The sequence below is a fragment of the Hippoglossus stenolepis genome, chromosome 16 (genome assembly GCF_022539355.2).
Source record: "Hippoglossus stenolepis isolate QCI-W04-F060 chromosome 16, HSTE1.2, whole genome shotgun sequence".
NCBI classification, from domain to species: domain Eukaryota; kingdom Metazoa; phylum Chordata; class Actinopteri; order Pleuronectiformes; family Pleuronectidae; genus Hippoglossus; species Hippoglossus stenolepis.
The window spans coordinates 15,227,797-15,246,456 of record NC_061498.1 but is presented as its reverse complement, the minus strand read 5'-3'; the positions used below and the strand labels follow the sequence as shown (position 1 = coordinate 15,246,456).

Below are 18,660 nucleotides of genomic sequence, written 5' to 3'. Positions count from 1 at the left end.
TACATTAGCAGCTTCCTCATGGAGTCCTGAATGTAGCTTAGAGCCAGGTCAATCCTGCATGCCACCCAGCCATAGAACAATACTCCACAAACACACCTGGGGGGTCCACTATCCGGAAGGGCCCCGTCTAGACTGGGCAACAGAGGCAGCAGGGAATGTGGGGACTGGCCCAGACTTCGGACCACACTGACCTTGGTGTTATCAGAGAAGGTCCAGGGGAGAATCTGAACTCAGAGCTGAGAATAAAGGCAGATTTCCACCCGCTATCTAAATATCTCATCCCTGCTGCCGAGTAAATAAGCCCGGCCGGCTCAGCTGACAGACACACGCTAGAACTATCATCCCCCTGCTGCCCCGGCAGCCCACATCTGTCAGTCAAACACAATCACCTGACCAAACAGGCGCAAGCGAGGAGGAGGAGGAGCAGAAAGAGGAGGAGGAGGAATCTTCATGTCAGCCCAGAGGTCACGTCTGCTGTGGTTTAGTTATCTCGTGCGACATGGTCACAATCAAACTTTTCTTGGCGAAACTGAACTCACTGAACTCCGTCCTGCTGTCTTAAAGAGACAGATCATAAATAGAGACGACTCTGTGCTATAATCATCCACATGTCATCCCGACCCCGTCCATCAATCACTGAGCATTTAGCATTCACTACACAGGAGCGAGAGCATCCCACTTCCATATTTCTGACAAATTAGAACTGCGTGTTGACAAATGAGTGAATGCGTTCGACCAAAAATAGCAACACTTGAAGACGTTAGTATTCACATTTAATTCATGGAACTTTTGAATGTGCTTTTCATTGCAATGCACAATGGAAGCAGCATAATTGTCATAGTCAGTGAATGGTTCGTGGTATCTTTAAAGTAAAAATAAAAAAGACATCACTGGTTTCATCTTCTCTAATGTGAATATTTGATGGTTTTCTTTACCAGTGACACTTTACACTCTATTTACTTCAGCTCTGGGACTTGACAGACCAAACAGCCATTAATAGTGGAAATAAGAGTTAAATGTCATAGAAAATGACAAAGAATACTAACTTAGAAGTGAACACTATGCAGATCAGACTGACACCATATATTTACCGACACTGAGGAGGTTATGTTTTCATCTTCGTTTGTTTGTTAGCAGGATTACGCAACAATGACTGGACGGTTTACCACGAAACTTGGTGGAAGGATGTGGTATGGGTCAGGGAAGAACACTTTCAATTTTGAAGTGGATCCAGGAATTTTCATTCACTTTCTTTAACATTGTGAGATAGGAAACCTTTTAACATATTCATTGTCTTTCCCAGGGAATTATTCATGGAATGAATTTAGATGATTACTTATCGATTAACCGATTAATCTTTGCAGCACTGCATCAGACAGTCAGACAGATAACCTGGTTTTGACGTCATAAGATCATGTTGTACTTATCTCCTACACTATATATTCTCTTTTGGTTTAATGAGTCAAACATGAAATGCAGTTTGAGAATCTGTTCGTTAATCTGGTTAAAGTTAGTGGCCCAAAAGAAAACACGTCTAGACTACAAGCAGCCCAAAAAAAACCCCACATTTCACTTCCTTCTACACACAAACACACACTTGACCTGGCAGACTCCGTACATGGCCACACAACAAGAGGAAGTGGCAGGACTGGAGGCAGGAAGTGGGGTAGCGTTGCAGAGCGGGATAACCAGACGCTCCTGTAAATATAGCCCCCGTTGCTCTCCGCCATCGAGGCATTTCGACTCCTTCACTCCTCTTTTTCTTTCCTTCCATTCTCCTCCGTTCAGCTCTCCTCCCTTCTCCCCTTTTAATGTAATGGAAATACGGATGTTCTGACATTTTACCGCACATTTTCCTCCTCCTCTACTTTCGTGTTCCGTCCAAGGAAAAAGAGACTAAAAATAAGTTTGAGTTTGAAAATGCAATGTTGGAGAAAACAGAGTCATTTTCTTTATGTTCAAAATACATTTTTGGACAATTGTGCTTATTTTCAAAAGCATCAAAAGCACACTCTGTGTATACAGTACCAAGTGTTTATTTTTGCAGACTGAGATCCATAAATCGACGTGACACTAAAAGCCTGATCTTTCGTCTGGGAGTCTAAACAATGTAAAGTAACCCCAGCTATTTCTTTCAAAGCTGCGAGCAGTGAGGCCCATTATGTGGCATGAGAGCAGCATAAAGAAGTGCGTGAGGAAGACGGAGGAGTGTTCGGGGTGTTGATTTAAAACAATGAAGAATAAAAAAAAGACAAGAGTAAAAAAAAAAGAGGAAATGAAAGAGCAAGAGGGTGAATGGAGGAAGAGATGGGGTGAATTCCTCAGAGGGAGCGGTTTGGCTCGGACAAGTTGAAACACAGACACTGTAACTGGCAGGGGAGGGAGGGAGCAGAGAGAGAGTGAATGAGAGGAGAGGGATGAGGAGGACGAAGAGGTGGAGGAGGAGTATCGGGCTCCAGCGTGGAGACAGGCTCCAGCACGCCGGTTTCGACCACATGGCCCCTCCCAGCACTGAGATTACTAAACCCTGTGATTACCCAAAACACACGGGGTCTGACTGGGTCTGTGAGCCAGCACCGTTTCCCACTCGGCCGCTCTGGACTGTGTGGGACGTGCGTTTCTGCCCAAATTTCAGTTAACGTTTCCCCCCCTGACCCTAGAGAACCACCTCCCGCCTGCCTGTCACCTTCATACAACTGGTTTGTCTGCAAAAAAAAACAAAACCAAAGAAAATGATCCAAACTTGCTGACATGCTCTGGCCTACCCAGGCAGTTGGACATTCAGTTAAACCAACAAGGCACTTGGAAATTTTTTCTGTGGTTTTGGGTCTAAACTTGACTTCCTACGGAGGCTCGAGACACGGACAAGGGGAAACCTCGCTCTTGTTTTGTTGAGAAAAGAAGACATTTGGTATTTCCTGCTTTTCCTCCGGGAATTTCTCCTGTTTAAGATGCTTTATGCATGAAATCTGGTAGTTAAGAGTTATAGTAGTAGAAGCTAATTACAATAAAAAGGGTGTCCTTCATAATAACACACACACAAAGCCCTGAGGGATCCCATTACCACCTGTGGGTGTAATTAAACACATGCAAATACAACCCAATGGAAACAAATGAATATGCAAAACAGCTTGAGAGGACACACGACTGTTTCCTGCTTTGAGTGGTGAAGCGGAGTATTCTGACACACACACACACACACACACACACACACACACACACACACACACACACACACACACACACACACACACACACACACACACACACACACACACACACACACACACACACACACACACACAGCAGGCTCTTCCCTGTGGTTATTCCTCTTTTTGATCTCAATTAAGGAGCATATCATTGAGATGCATGAATGAAAAGACAAAAGACGAGTGGCTCAAGCGGAGAGAAGCATATCCAGTGTTAGAAATGTAAATCTTTCACAGCCTCAGTTGAAAAGTTGACAGCCAACCTACAGTTATAATTGATTTTCTTTGTGTGTGGCTTCTCTATAGGACATGATTCTGCAGTTATAATCATCAGTGTACATTTTATGAAGCACACACACACACACTCCTCTCCTCACTCCATCCAGAGGTAAAGCAGTACGGAGGAATGCAGCGGTGGCTGGGGGGGGGGGAGCCCGGCTCCTGCTAAAACCCCAGCAGGGCAGAACAATAATGCTCTTCTAAACAGCTGAGAGCTGCAACCTGTTTGAAAAGTGGAGCTTTACGGCCGTTACAAATGCTGACGAGCCTTTAATCCCGACGGCCGTAGCTGTCTGCGCCCGCGGCCCTGAGCCGAGCTGCCAAGAGGGGAATGGGAGGGAGAGGGGAATGGGAGGGAGAGGGGAATGGGAGAGAGGGGGGAACGGCGACCAGTCGAGCCACACTCGTCCTGATAGCTCCTGGACTCACCGGCCACTCGGATGGAGCACTCCGCCACCGCTGCAGGTCTAAATGCATCCTACGTGTGGTGAAGGAGATCCATAACATCCAGCTGTAACACCCAAACTGAAAAATCCCCAACCTGCTGTCGAGCAGCACATGCAGTTCAAACACTGTACATCCCTCTGCACTTTGCATAACAAGACATTTTATTAACTATGCGTGTGGACCTGTGTGTGTGTGTGTGTTTGCACGCAGCTCCGTGTCAACATCAATATAGTGTGTGTGCTCAAAAACCAGTCCAACCCCATTGTCAGTTCAACACGGCCAACAGGTGATGATGCAATGTTGGTTAAACAGGGTTTTCTACTTGAAGAGCAAAACATATTGTACTCTGCCTTTGTTTAACTGAAACCTGCCTCGCTGCCAACGATGCCTGCAAAATATTTCATACATATGAGTCATTTTGGCTACTCTGGTTTAAATCCGAGCCCGAGGAGGAGGAGGAGTAGTTTCAGAATAACTTTTACAGGATGACTTGGGAGCTCAGTGGGCAGAGTAAATCTGGATGGGGACTTTTTATCCTCTTGCTTTTGCTTTTAAGAGGAAAAAGTGCCACAGAAAAACATATCAAATGATGGATGGTGCTATCAACGACCAAAATCCTCCACTTTTCCCCACTTTGTCGTCCTCTGACATGAATTAAACAGATCCTGGCTTCTGAGGAGCTTCTTTTCTGTGGGATTTGATTTGAGGAATTTTGGCTGGCAGGGTATTTTCCTGCAGGTACACGAAACACTGGGAAAGGATTGAGGCCGATACTGCTCTCCAACTTCAATGCAGTCACAACACAAAGAAATCATCCATGTGATGATGCCACGCAGAGACGGAGAGAAACCGCGCAATGCAAAGGTGCGAGGATGTGGATCTGAGCGAGTACCGACACAGACTTTGCATCATCAGCAGGAGATGGTGACATCTTTCCTCATCACTTCCAATGAACCTTTCTCTGACACATCTCAGTCCTGTGGAATAAACAGCGTACAGTGTGTGTTTTTCCCAGCTGTGTCCATACAGCCTCCTCCCCCCACACACACACACTCACATTCCCGATTGTGGCGTTTTTTCTAACTGTGTCAGTGAGTTGCAGGGGGTGGGGTTGGCCCTGGTAGCAATCAGGAAATAAAAAAAAGAAGAGGGAAGTAATATTCCACAGAAGCGCTCACAGTAAAATGAGATCGTGTCGGGGGAGCGATGCCCTGAATACTGAGGGCATCTGGGGGTCCAACGACACCTCGCTAAAAGTGGCACTTACTGTCGCGGCCTCCTCCTCCTTCATGTATCTTCAGCCACTAATTAGAAACCCCTCAGAGGAAGGAAAAGGGTCAACGTGCCCCATGTACACGAATGCACGTGTCAATGAAGTAGCAGAGAAATATGGATGGTAGTGTAGTTGAGGCTAAAACGACCTCAGCTTCAATACACATATATAATGGCTTAAGAAATTCACCCATGCATCTTTTTGGAGAAATGTAAATCAGACTTAAAGCATAAATCAGTACAAAGAAAATAGTGTGAGCTCCATGAGGAAATTGTCTTTGAATAAATTACATCAGGAGTAATTCAACAAGCTATTTAACTTCTACATAAAAAAATATAGAGGCCTAACTAGAATGTCAGGCAGTAGAGCGCAAACCTCCAAGAGTCCATTTAAATTCAATCAAGCCACACCAAATTGCACACACTCATATATCGATCCTCTAAATGTATATCTGGCAAGAGAGTAAAAGAAGATCCTGAATCTGCACCAAAATTCAATGGGTTGTTTCTTGACCTACACCACATACTTCCACAAAATTGCATGCTGATCCGTCCGGTAGTTTTTGTGTAATCCTGTTTACAGTAATGCTAAGTCTGAAAACATAACCTGTGATTTCTGTCTGTGTGGGAGGCTGTTTGCCACAAGCCACGGCTTCCATGCCTTTGGCAAACTTCGGCTCAAAGTAAAATCTGCCAAATAATCTCAAACTAAAAAGCCACATGTAAAAGGTGTAATATTCCTAATTTGGAGTTCACACAGCAATAATCTAATCCTGCATCTTCAGACAACGCGACCTCAAAGCATTTGCTGGAATTTAGAGACTGCCAGCACCAAACTGAGACAGCCTGAAGGCAACACAACCAACGGCAGGGAAACAACTGTAAGGTTAAAGGAATCTGTCAACAGCTGGGTGGTTAACACACTTCAAACAATGGCTACAGTTACATGGATGCTTGATGTCGACGTGTGTGACTGACAAATCCAGCACAAAGCGGTTTCTGCACAGTTTATCGCTCTCACTTCTTCCACAGCGATAAATCTGCATCATTTCAGTGTGTAAATGCAGCAGGATTTAGCTGCTTAGTGATTATTGGCTGATCGATTGATTGGTAGTTTGGCAGAAACCTACTGATGGTTTTCACAGACGCATCAAGTAAGACACATTTGTAGATCCCTGCTTCTCCAGTGTGAGAATTTGCAACGTTCTAATAAAACCTGACACCCTTTATGAATTGATTTCAACTTGTATAATAAGCATTTGTAAAATGACTCATTGAACTATGGAAACATAAACTGAGCTTTCAGCCTTATTTTCGGACATATTATAAAATAGAAAATAAATTTACTTTCCATATCCTCCTATGTACATGAATCAACGAGTCAAGCCTTGGACTAGGGGTCTCGGGCTCCATTTCCGACCACTAGACGAAGATGAGTGACATCTCCTTACCCTGGGCTGAAGAGAGCTTTTTCTGGGCCCAGTGGGCATAACGGGTGGCGGGGACGGCGGTGGCACAGGGCCTGTGGTGCCGCGCAGAACCGCCAGCCAGATGCAGCGAGGTTCGGGGGAGCTGCAGTCCACCCCCACCGGGTTCTGGAAGCTCCAGTCAGACCCGACCGGTGCAGGGCAAGGGAGCATAGCAGCGGGCATCGGGGCGCAGGGTTTGCTCAGATCCGCATGCCTCACTGTCCACATGGGCTGCTCAGACACACACAATCAGGTAACCACGCACGGTCTCAGACGCAGAAATACTGAAGGTACAATCAAGCCAAATGGAGGAGGTGGTGGTGGTGGGTGGTTCTAGTGCAGCTTCCTCTGGGATCCTCCGGTCATTGACTCAAGCGTCTGTGCGACCCATCTCATGGTTCCAGGCCATCACCGTTACTGCCGAGCCTCTGGAAAGTTTAATCCCACAAGTTCCACATCCCAGCCTGTCACTCCTGACCTCCGAGAGTCAGACTCTAACACACTCGCTCTCCGAGGGGGTTCAGTCCGGAGGAAGCAGAAGGCAGGCTCCTGGGCAGCAGATGGAGGAGTGTGTGTGGCGCTGGGATCAGAGGTAGGTCTGGTTTCACTACAGACACACACAGAGAACAACTGACAGCGTCCCTCCCGTCGGTGTCCGGTGATGTTCTGCATACAAAGCCACTCTGTCCACCCCCAAAACTGTCCCAGAGGGCTGGATCCTCTGACTCTCCTCCCTCCCACTGTGCACTCTCTCTCTCTCTCTCTCTCTCGCTCTCTCTCTCTCTCTCTCTTTTTCCCTCCTTCCCTCTATCTATCCATCTATCTCTAGTGCCAAACAAATCCCTTCATCTCACTCTCATCTCGGTCCCAAGGTCTTTATCTCGGCAAGCATTGGACATCTCATCCCTCCCTCTGTCTCTCCTTTTTTCTCTTTTGCTTTCTCTTCCCTCCTTGTTTTCGTTACTCAATCCTTATCCAAACAACCACTCACTGCCTCCGCATGAACTGCTCGAACACTCTTCAGCAAACAAACAAAACTGTGCTGCGCTGTAGTCTAATCCCCCAAAAAAAGATGCTGGACATCACCGGGGCCAGACGTCGGGGTTGAGGTGTGGTGGGGTGGCGCCCGGCATCAGCAGTTAACAGTCCAGATGGAGATGTCCCCTGTCGCCTGCTGCTGATAGGCTCAAACCACTGTCGTCTCTGTGTGAAGAGGAAGCCTGGTGGCTGCACATGTGCTGCATGTGTGTGTGTGTGTGTGTGTGTCTGTGTGTGTAGGAGACACAAACCCAGTGAGAAAAGCTGTGATCCCGGCGCTAGACTCCACAAAAGCCGGCCCTGCCTCTGCCGTCCCCCCCACCACCCCTCCAGTCAGAGGGGGGGCAAACAACAAAAAAAAAAAGAGAAAGAGGCCAATTTCCAGCACAAAAGAGAAAAGAAAACATTTGCCTTGCTGCTCTGTTCGCTGTTTCCCTGCCTGTCTTTTATTTTTTTGCTTAAGAGGGGAAAATACAGAGGAGGGAAGATGATAATGAGAGGACAACATGGAAAAAGCTGGGGGAGAGAGAGAAGGAGCGCTCTCAAAATAAAACGGCTGCTACTGGATGTCAACATGACCTCGGTATCAAAACTATACTCCCTCACACTTTTTCTCACACACACTCATATTCCCAGGATTCAGCCCAGTGACATCTGAACACCACGCCACTAAATCACCCAGGAGGGTGACCAGCCCGCCCCCCTGCCGTCCGGTCGCCCACACAGCAGAGTTCTCACCAAACAGCCAGGTGTCCAGGATACATGCGAGAGCGGCAGACAGGTGACCATGTTGTTGCCGACGACTTTTCCCTCCCGTGCTCGTCGCCGTTGGGAAGAAAAAAACCGCACATCCGTTACCAGTGAGGTTAGACAGGTTTCACCTGCCGCACAGCGAGGACAAGTATCAACTCGACCGGCCGACATCCTCACAGAGACCGTACCCTCTGGATATGCTGCGCTTCGCCTACAACAACATACACTGCAGGCTTGAATAGATGCTACTCATAAAGAGTGATTAATGGGTTGAGCTTTCATTTTATGAACTGGTCTGATTTTCTTACTATTTCTTGTCAATAGGAAAAGCGTTTAGTCTCAGGGCACAAATTATATCGACAAAATACATTTGTGGTACTTATTCCTATTTTATGAAAATAGTAGTTTTTTGAACTAACACCTATGCAAAAATAAAAATAAAAAGATAACATAGAAAATAAAGATGACAAAAAATACTACTTAAACACACAATAGGTCATTTTGGCTGCTAAGGGTCATTTAAAATAATAACAAAACAAAAACAAGCAGAGTGGGATTATGGGAGTTGTTGTCTCCACCACCATTGCTGATGAAAATCTACCTGACATTCTGGTGTAAATCATGTTCATGGATGAGGCAATGTTTAAGAAGTTTTATTCACGTTACGCAGCAAACAGCAATGAAAAGTCGTGATCCATCACGAGTGTAAAATACAAACAGTGGAAGAATAAAACAACCGACTGGCTCACTGCTCAGCAGCAAAGTATTTTTCCTTCATCATACGTCGTTAGCCCCTGAAGTTATAGTAGAGACGGGCAAAACCACAGGTAAAGCAGAAGTGAGGCAATTAAAATGCGTCACAAAAAAAAGCTTCCTGTTACTTTGAAAAAGTTGGGGTTTTCTCTGGGTTTGAAGATTCTTGGAAACATTTTAGATAGTGAAGTGAACAAAATATATAACATAGGTCTAGTTGTTTTTAGTCATTGAAGAATTGTTACACATATATATCTTTGAAATTAGTTATTTGTCTAAGAAGACAAAAAAAACTCTGCAGGCTCCCTTCAAAACTGATCTTGCACGTCCCACCATGCAGCTCAGTAGTGTACTTCTCATTAGCGCCTCCTGCCTGGTTAATGCGTGTCCATTTGAAGCTTCATGTTCTCAGTTTCTAACTCAGGCTTTTCAATTAAGACTAAGCTAACGATATCACTAGGGTTTTGTCTGTTCAGACTTTGGAGAGCGTGCTCAGTCAATAGAGCTGCCCAAGGACTAAAAATCAAAAACTGTGGAAATTACATTTTTTTCCTAAAGATTATCAACAAAATATGAGCGTGTTTCCTGGCAGAGACGACGTGTTAAGATGTTGTTGGGATAAAAAACAGTGTTTATCTACAACAGCTCGTACATGATGAAACAATGCTGTACTGCCAAAACATTTAAAGGTACAAGGATTTATAGCTCTACGAATTAAACTTCACATTTGTGGTAGTTCTCTCTGAATTTGAAAGCTACACAATATCACTTTAAAAGACCTTTTCTGTAAAAAGAACAAACTAAATTCAGGTGGATCTAACGGCCGCTTCATCCCTGGTTAAAATAAATAGAGTCAGCTCACACTTTCACTAATACACACACACACATACACACACACACACAGACACACAAACACACACACAGCATTTACGTGTGAACACAAAAGCTGTTCTTCCCGTGCACGCACGCTCACACAAACACACGCCACATGTCTCACTGAGTCACAGCTGAGTATAAATACACTCGACTGTGTAATTAGGGCTCTTCATAAAGTCAGAAGACTGGGGCTGTGGGGGGGTTTCTCTTCTCTCTGCGGTTCAGACCAGAGCTTTGGGTCCGACGCACCGCCAGGCGGAACCGCCCTGCGGTGAGACAAGCGGATCACCGGTGGGCACAGGATGATGAGGAGGAGGAGGTCCTATTCTTCTCCAGGGGGGAGAAGATGTGCAAGTAAAAGACCACACCCGTGTGAAGCCGTGAGGAGATCACAGGCCGTCAGTGCAGAGAACAGCCGCTGGATCACAGAGTTTAATATCTGATACTACAAACACTCCGTTTCACGGTGGCAGCGCTGAGCTGAGCAGGGATTTCATATCACAATTTTTCACAATAACAGTTGGTTTTGGCAAGGAGGCAGCAGCAGTGCCTAATTTGGAAACAAAAGGTCTCTGTCTGTCCAGCTCCGCTCGCTTTCTCCTTTTTCATGAACGATGGAGACATTTACAAATAAAAGGAGGACGAGCGTGAAGAGGGGCAAGAGACAAGAGGTGGAGAAAAAGGGAAATGAACAAAAACGCCTTTGAGTTACAGTTTACGTGGAGGACAAACAGTCACACATGAGGAGCTGTGACAATAGCAGCCCTCCTACCAGGGACCCACGCTGTCGACTGTTAGGCTGAAGCGTGCCCGAGCAGGCAGGCGGCTGCACATCCATGTGGGCCTTATTGCACCTCATCAAGGCATACCTCTGTTATCTAACCGTTTGATTCCTGAGTAAACGCACTGCACCCTCGAGAAGCCACAGACAGCGTATTAGCAAATAGTTTTATCATAACCTGACATCACGAGGTTCTTGATGTCAGGAAACCAAAGGCCGACACGCGCCGCTAATCTCGGAGGAGCGATGCCTCGTTGCCTCCTGTCCTGGCCCCTCCGCGCTCTGATAACAAACACGAGTGGAAAGTGAAAAGGGGCGAGGGAGGGAACGAGGGAGGTACTGCAGGATATAGCAGAGCACGGTTGTCGGCGTAACGGACAGATTAGTTTGGTGATATGTTTTAATCCCCTTCATACTCATAACATGACCGCAGGCCAACAGATTATCACACAGAGGCCTCACCTCCTTTTTTCCACTGTTGCTGCTTCGCAAGACAAAACAAAGTTTTCCTCCTTTGTGCCGCAGCCGCACATTAACACACAGAGCTGCGAGGAGGAGACGGAGGCTGAGGCCGGGCAGGAAAATACACAGGAAGGAGAAGAGGGAAGAGCTTCAAACTGATGAGTGAGATTTTCATTGGCGTGTCACAAACAAACCAGGCTGCAGACACAACCATGGCTTGTTTTTTTTTTCTCCTCTAAACACAGACTGAGAAAAAGCACGGATAGGGTCAGTGCAGGACACGCTGGGTTGGATACTCTCAGTAAAACTCCTTCAGACTGAAAGAAAACAGCCAAGAGCGAGCTGATCAACTCCAGAAGATGAAGTCTGGAAACTCCTGAGTAGAAGTGTCCTCAGCTCAGAGTGTGAATCCTGTCCCCTGCTGGTAACAGCAACACGACACGGTCCTGTGGCGTGGCGAGTTTTCATGTGCTGCAGCAGCGGCCACGTGAATTATCTGTCATCACGCTGCCGCTTTATATGAAAAGTGATGCAAGCTCAACCACAAAAATATGCCTGCTGCACAGCGGTGGTTAGAAGCCCCCCCGAAAAAAGGGCTCGCAAGAGAGGCAGAGAGATGAGTAATGGGACAGAAAATAATGAAAAACAGACCTTTTCATGCAAACGTAGGCTTAGTTTTTCATATTTTGCAGCTTTTGGTGAAATACTGGACGTTAGAATGAAAATGAAACTGTTTGTGAGGGTAAGACAAACTCATGGGGATCCAACCGATGTAGATATTACTTCATTTTAAAAAGCCGTAAAACGAGACTGGGTTTCAATGAGTTTTAATACCAATATGAAATACCCATGAATATAAAAACTTTTTTCAAAGTTAACTAAACTCTTCAATTCATCAGTTACAAGAATAACTAAATAAAATGCAAATTGAGAAGAAGTTTCCTGGTTTGAAAAGCCACAATAATCTAATATTCAGACATTTCAATGTTCAACTCTTTTCTTCTTTTGTTCTTTAAACTGTTTGACTCCAATTGGAAGACCTCTGAGTCCATCTCTCCGTCTAGACCAGACATTACCAGTAATCTGTCGGAGTGGATTCTACAAAAGCAGACGCTGAGGTGAAAAGGGCCGCAGTTGTTATAAGCAGGTTAATTTTAACTTTAATCTCCGGTAAATCCCCCCCCTGTGCCACAGAACCTATAGGCCTGTTTGACTGCATTGATGGTGTAGTGAGGAGCCGGCGGCCACTAGAGGGCAGCTACAACTCAAGAGTCTGCCGGCAGATGGGTGGGGGTAAAGCTCAGAGGGCACTGGGACACAGAGCAAAGGGTGGAGACTCAGGGTGCAGCCGCATACGGTATAACTGAAGAGTATTTAATGCAGTAGCTGGCATTAGGACGTGTGTGTGTGCGTGTGTGCAGGGGGAGTGAGTGCACGACGTGGACCTGTAGGCTGTTATCTGCTCTCTTGCGTCAGGTACTAATGGAAAACATCAGAGTCAGGGTGGGGGGGGGATCAGCGAGGTCACACCTGTCGTGGGCTTTGAGGTGGAAACAGCCTCGAGAAGTCCAGAGACGAGAGCAGGTGCAGGAGGAGGAAATGTGCGAGGGTCAGGCCGTCCCATCAGCCCACAGCTGAGGGCAGCTGGGTGGTCCCTAACCCCCTTGCTCCCTCCCTCCCTCCCTCCCTCCCTCCCCGACTGACTGGCCAAGACTGACACAGCAATAACAACAACAACAATGCACGGCTCTCTCCTGCAGACCAGAGGATTAAAGCCGCTCAAGCAGCCCACCTGACCACGTGCTCCTCCAGAGGAAAGTTAACGCATTATGTATGCATTCTTTACATGTGCCTGCTAACATGTGTGAGTGTTACATTGCAACCACATGAGGTCAGAACATGTGAGCCGGCTCAGCATGGAAACACTTAGCTGGACCCAAACAATTGGAAACATACATTCACTTTTCCGTCCACCTTGACGTCACCGACTTCACAAATCCAAGGCACTGATTTCTATACTACACAGCTTTAAAAAAAAAAAAATCACATTAGAGCTGCAGCCAGTGAATATTTTCATGATCAATTCAGATATTTGTAGATTAATCAAGCGATTGTTTGGTCAGTAAACAACAAAGTGTCTCTCAATTTCTCTCCAAAGAAAGTGAAATCTTTCAAAATAATGTTTTGTGCGATCAATAGTGTAAAATCCGAGATGTTATATTTATTTTAACGTAAAGTTTTTAAGGTTAACGTAAGTTTCTAAGTTTACTTTAACCACATATGAGAAGCTGAAACTAGTGAATTTTGGGGGTTTTCACTATTTTCCTTGTAACTATTTGTTTCAGCTCAATGAAGCTGTATGTTCTTTCAACCCATGATAATAGATTAGCATATTGATAATAAAATTCGTCTTATTTTTTTAGGAAAAGGTTTCACTAGTTCTAGCTTTTCAGATGTAAGATGGTGCTTTATTTAATCTTTGTAAATGAAACATATAATTCCATGACAACTGGGCAAACTCGCTGTGCTGATGAAGGTCACATGATGTGATCAAAAGCTCCACAACAGCTACGAAATGGATTTTGAGTTCTAAAGGTTTTGTAAAAAAAGAAATCTGAAGATGTCACCTTGTACTTTGGGATTTGAATCTCTAATTATTTAATGACATTTAAATAAAAACAGGCAGATGGAGTGATGATTTCCATATGATTTTCCATTTCCACATTAAGTATCCGCTGCATGTTGAATCAAACAAACTGCAGCCAAGAGACACAACAGCACGTTGTTATAAATGTTTTTGGCCGACTCGAGATTCGGAACATGTCCGTCATGCTACATGTTCCACAAGGGAATGTGGGACACTCGAGTCAGCCCTCCAGCCCTACAGCCATCTACATAGGCAAATAAATTATGTTTTATGGCTTTTCAAATGTGATAATCGGGTGCTGTATATTAAATATCTATGAGAAATCTGCAAAAAAAAGCTAGTCCACAACAACTGGGCCATCTCCATCTGCTGATGATCACATAATATGATCAAAAGCTCCAGAACTTTGCTGTTCAAAAGTTCATTAAAGGAAATCTTATGTCATCTAAACACTAACGGATTCATTCATAAATCCCCCAAAAGTGATGACGAAAATATATTTTCCATCCCTCATCTATAAATAACCACATAAAGAGACACAACAGCACGTCGTTTGGGAAATTCAACACGAAAAATGTTATTGGCCAACTGGGGATTCTGAATGTGTCCATCTCGTTACAAGTGCCCCAGGGGAACGTGGGATACATGAGTCAGCCCTCCAGCCAGCCATGCATCTACGGAGGCAAAAAGAAAGATAGACAGAGGTGAGGGGGGTTCACAGATGTTGGAAAGCGAACACCAGGGAGGAGGGGTCAACTTAGTGAGGATAAAAAATGAGGGCAGCGAGTGATTTAAAGCAGAAACAAAAGGAAAGAAGTTGGAGAGAGCAGATGGTGAAGAGAGAGGAGGAAGAGGAGGAAGATGGGCTTTTATACATTTCAGCTACGTGACACATATTTACTCGCAGATTCGCTCCAGTTACCTCCGATACATCTCCTCTCCGCCTCTCTATCATCTGTGACTGGGATTCTTCGACTGTGTGAATTTAGTGCAACAAACTGATGCCGAAGGACTCGAGTGCATGGCCGAGAACACATTAGCACACATACGCTGCCATGCATACGGCTCCACATTCAGGGGAGTCTTGGCATGTTAATGAATTATTAATTAGACTCGTGTTAGTGTGTGTGCATGTGTGTGTGTGTGTGTTGGAGTTGTATCTGTTGCATATATGAGATATTTGACCCTGTTTTATAAAGCTCTGCAAAGCTTTATCGTCCATGACATACGTGATCTAACTGTAAACGTGTGTGTGTGTTTGTTTGAAAGAGAGAGAGAGAGAGAGAGAGAGAGAGAGAGAGAGAGAGAGAGAGAAACCCACAGCTAAACCCATTTCCCAGAACACTAAGTGGAGAGATGCTGCTTCAATTTAACCTCATTAGCAGGGAGTTTCTTCAGCTTTATGTTCAGGTCACAAAAATGCAAAGAAGCTGAATCTTTTAGAATAATGAACATTTGTCCACATCACACACAATTTTCCCCTGTTTATCCTGCAGTTGCAACTATTGTTAGTTGTGGTTCTATCAGATATCTGCCTCCGAAGCTTCTGCACCCGCCACAGCAGCCACATGTCTTTATGTAAACAACACCAGCTCTTGCTATAATCAAAGATATCCCTCTGGTTTAAAAAAAGAGAAAAGTAGTTCCAAAATTAAGTGTTTACAGCACAAGCAGCCGTGAGGAACAGAAGAAAACATCTCCAAACACGAACAGATCAACACCCAAACTAGAGCACGACCAAATACTGGATTTTTGAGGTTGATACTGAGGTCGCGTTTTCTGCTAAATCGAGAACATTTTGCACGACTTGTTCGACCACTGCAGGAGCATAAATTGTTTCGGTGACCACACTCGAAGGTGGGGTACAAAATAAGAAAGAAAAAAAGGCGGGCATCGTAGAGAGGGAGGAGACGTGATAATCGTTCAAACGTGGGCAGGATGGCACATGTTTTCAAACACAGGGTGAATGAAATAGAGGTAGAGAGAAAAGTTCACTGAGCAATCACGATGTAAAGTGGGCGTCAATTCAGAGGCGGCTTGTTAATACGGGGCGCCTCCGACGTTCTGAGACAAAAAAGCCTATTTAAACATGTTAAACATAATTTAATTAGATAATAATAGTTTACTCATACAATGCACCTGGTATGATTCAATAGAAATGGTTTTCAAATTGTATTTGGTTATTTTCTGTCTAAATACATATACTTCCTGGTGCGGGGCGCCGGTCAAATGGAAGTGAATGTGGGTCCTTAAACTTTCGGGACCTGAGGCTGCTCTTTTAATTGGTTGTTGGAGATTTTCCACAGGACGCAGCTCTCTGCGCCCCGGACAAGTATATTTACAGCGAATAGTTTTAGGATTTTCCTTTTTTTAAAATCTAATGTGATTGGACGACTCTCGACTCTGTCTAAGGTACATCCGCTGAACTGAGTTACTTCCGCTGCGAGCTGACGGGCACTTCAAGTGGAACTACGGCAAATCCGGTAATTCACAAAAACAAAAAAAAATAGGGAGCTTGGTCTAAACCGACCAGATTTACAGATTCAGCAGCCGGCAAGTGATGAGGACAGGCTTAAACCAGGGGCTTCCCCCAATCTTGTTATGAGAAACAGAGTTGACTAACTGGATGTGGTGCGAGTAATGTCTTTTATTGCTTCCCCTGTTTGCTGTCGGCACAGAGGTACTGTGGACAACGACGTGGGTGAGAGACCTAAAACATCTGACTGAAAAATGCAAACGGCATGAAAGTTGCCACAGTCACTTAGACACAATGAGGCTGCATTTTTGCGGCAGGCTTAGCATTGCTCAGCAGCTCGATGAAGGCTACAGGATTGGAATATTGTGTGTTGTGTTGTTTTTGTTGAGTCTGGCTTCAGTTGCCAATGCTCACATATTAGCAAATTTATCAGTGCAACAAACTTTGTTACGTGTCAGCCGCCATGCACTGATACCACCACATGTCAAATAAGATAACAGCAGCTATATTTGCTATTGTTATATTTTCACAAGGGGTTAATAAGAAATTATGCATTTTTGAGTGAACTGATCCTCAACAACCAACGTCAACAACTGCTGACCTTCTCCAGGTTCTTCATTTTGACACCCGTCTTCATCATCATCATCATCAACTCATCAACCCTCACCTCCGCTGGACAGTTGCCATGAGAACCAAGAAGGTGGAAAAAGAAAAACACCCTGCAGGGAGACAGGTTTGAGGGCAGAGCCATTCACAATCAATACATGTTGAAAATTGGTTTTCATAGCTGATTTTTCTGAGCGTGAAGCTTCAGGCCCGAACTCTCTCACGTAGAAAACCAGTTGGCACCTTTAGGATTATTTATATACATGATTGATTTTTACAGCTGGAATGAAAAATGTTTGTTTTCTTTAGATCGATATAAAACACATCTCCACTTCCTCCCACTATCCGGAAATGAAGACAACATATCCGGGATACAAACGCTGCCATCTCGCGCTGAGGAAGTCATTTAGAGACTGAGTCTGCAGTCAACCAATCACAAGTCTCAGCTGTCAATCATGACGTCTCCCCGCAAAAATACACACTTGTATATACATCAGTGTGAAAAGAACTACCTAAGATAACAAAAATCCTCGCTGACAAAAATGTATCTGACATTTAATTTTTATTTTGGTCCATGTCTCATGTACTAACATGAAGGAGGTGGGATTTATGACCCATAATGCAGCCAGCCACCAGGGGGCGATGGAAATGCTTTGGCTTCACTTTTAGGGAGTCGTCATGTCATCTGTGTTTATATACAGTCTATGGTGAGAGCTCAAAGACATGAGAGGTCACCAACAACACTGAGACAAATCTGTTCCAGTTAAAGGTGCCATATCTTCTCAGTGTTTCTATCCCTGAGCTGTCGCTCGCTCTCACACTCAACTGCCACATCTCATCTCGCCGTTTGTGAGTGTCGCCATGACACGGCGGCTGTGTTCTGCCAGGTAAGCTCCCTGATGTACTTTCTCTTGAATAGATAAATCTGTCTCCTGATGTGTGTGTGTGTGTGTGTGTGTGTGTGTGTGTGTGTGTGTGTGTGTGTGTGTGTGTGTGTGTGTGTGTGTATACCATACAGTATATACCCTCAGGGCCAATGACGACATCTGGCAAAGAGCTAACTCGTCTCTCCTCGCACTGTACCCCCCAAACACACACACCCTCCCCCCTTCTCTGTACTGACCACAACCGCTGGGAGCAATCAGAGCGTCATGTCTGAGCTCCGCTGCAATAAGAGCCCACCCACTTTTTTAATGCCTCTTGCTCTTTTCTTCTCTTTCTCTCCTGGTTGTTTTCAGGAGCAGGCCTCGGCAGCAGAAAAACCACAGGGCTCCAGCAGGCCTCTAAACTCTCTCTCCACCTCCCCCCCTTTTGTCTGCGTCTGGACGAAGGACGGCCATAGTCAGAGCCCCCCCCTCTTTTGGGCTATACTTCCCTCCCCCTCCGCAAGGCCAGATGTGTATTTTTAGCTCATCTCTGCCTCTGTGTAATTAACCGAGGAAATTATAAGTTTGGAGACTTGAAGATGACGTTGTTGTTCTCCTTCACTGAAGCTCGCATCTCAGCCCGTAGTCCCAGGGACCCAGGCAGCGGTCCAACGTTTGGGGCGTGTTGCAGGCGATGCTGAGCCAGTGAGGGAGAGGGAAAGAAAG

The 18,660-nt window shown here is 45.2% G+C and overlaps 1 protein-coding gene across 7 annotated transcripts in view; it reads right to left on the bottom strand.

Moving 5' to 3' along the window:
- The window catches only part of arhgap23a (Rho GTPase activating protein 23a), a 71,440-nt gene that overhangs the window by 29,327 nt on the left and 23,453 nt on the right, over window positions 1–18,660 (bottom strand). For 3 of the 7 annotated variants that reach the window (XM_035179885.2, XM_035179887.2, XM_035179886.2), the window contains exon 1: window positions 6,659–7,914. The exons of 2 other annotated variants lie outside the window; for them this stretch is intronic. In XM_035179885.2, coding sequence (XP_035035776.2) covers window positions 6,659–6,904 — 246 coding nt within the window. In that variant the 5' untranslated portion in view covers window positions 6,905–7,914. Of the gene's footprint in view, window positions 1–6,658; window positions 7,915–18,660 lie in introns of those variants that run through there. 2 more of the 7 variants (XM_035179889.2, XM_035179892.2) reach the window with 1 other exon arrangement.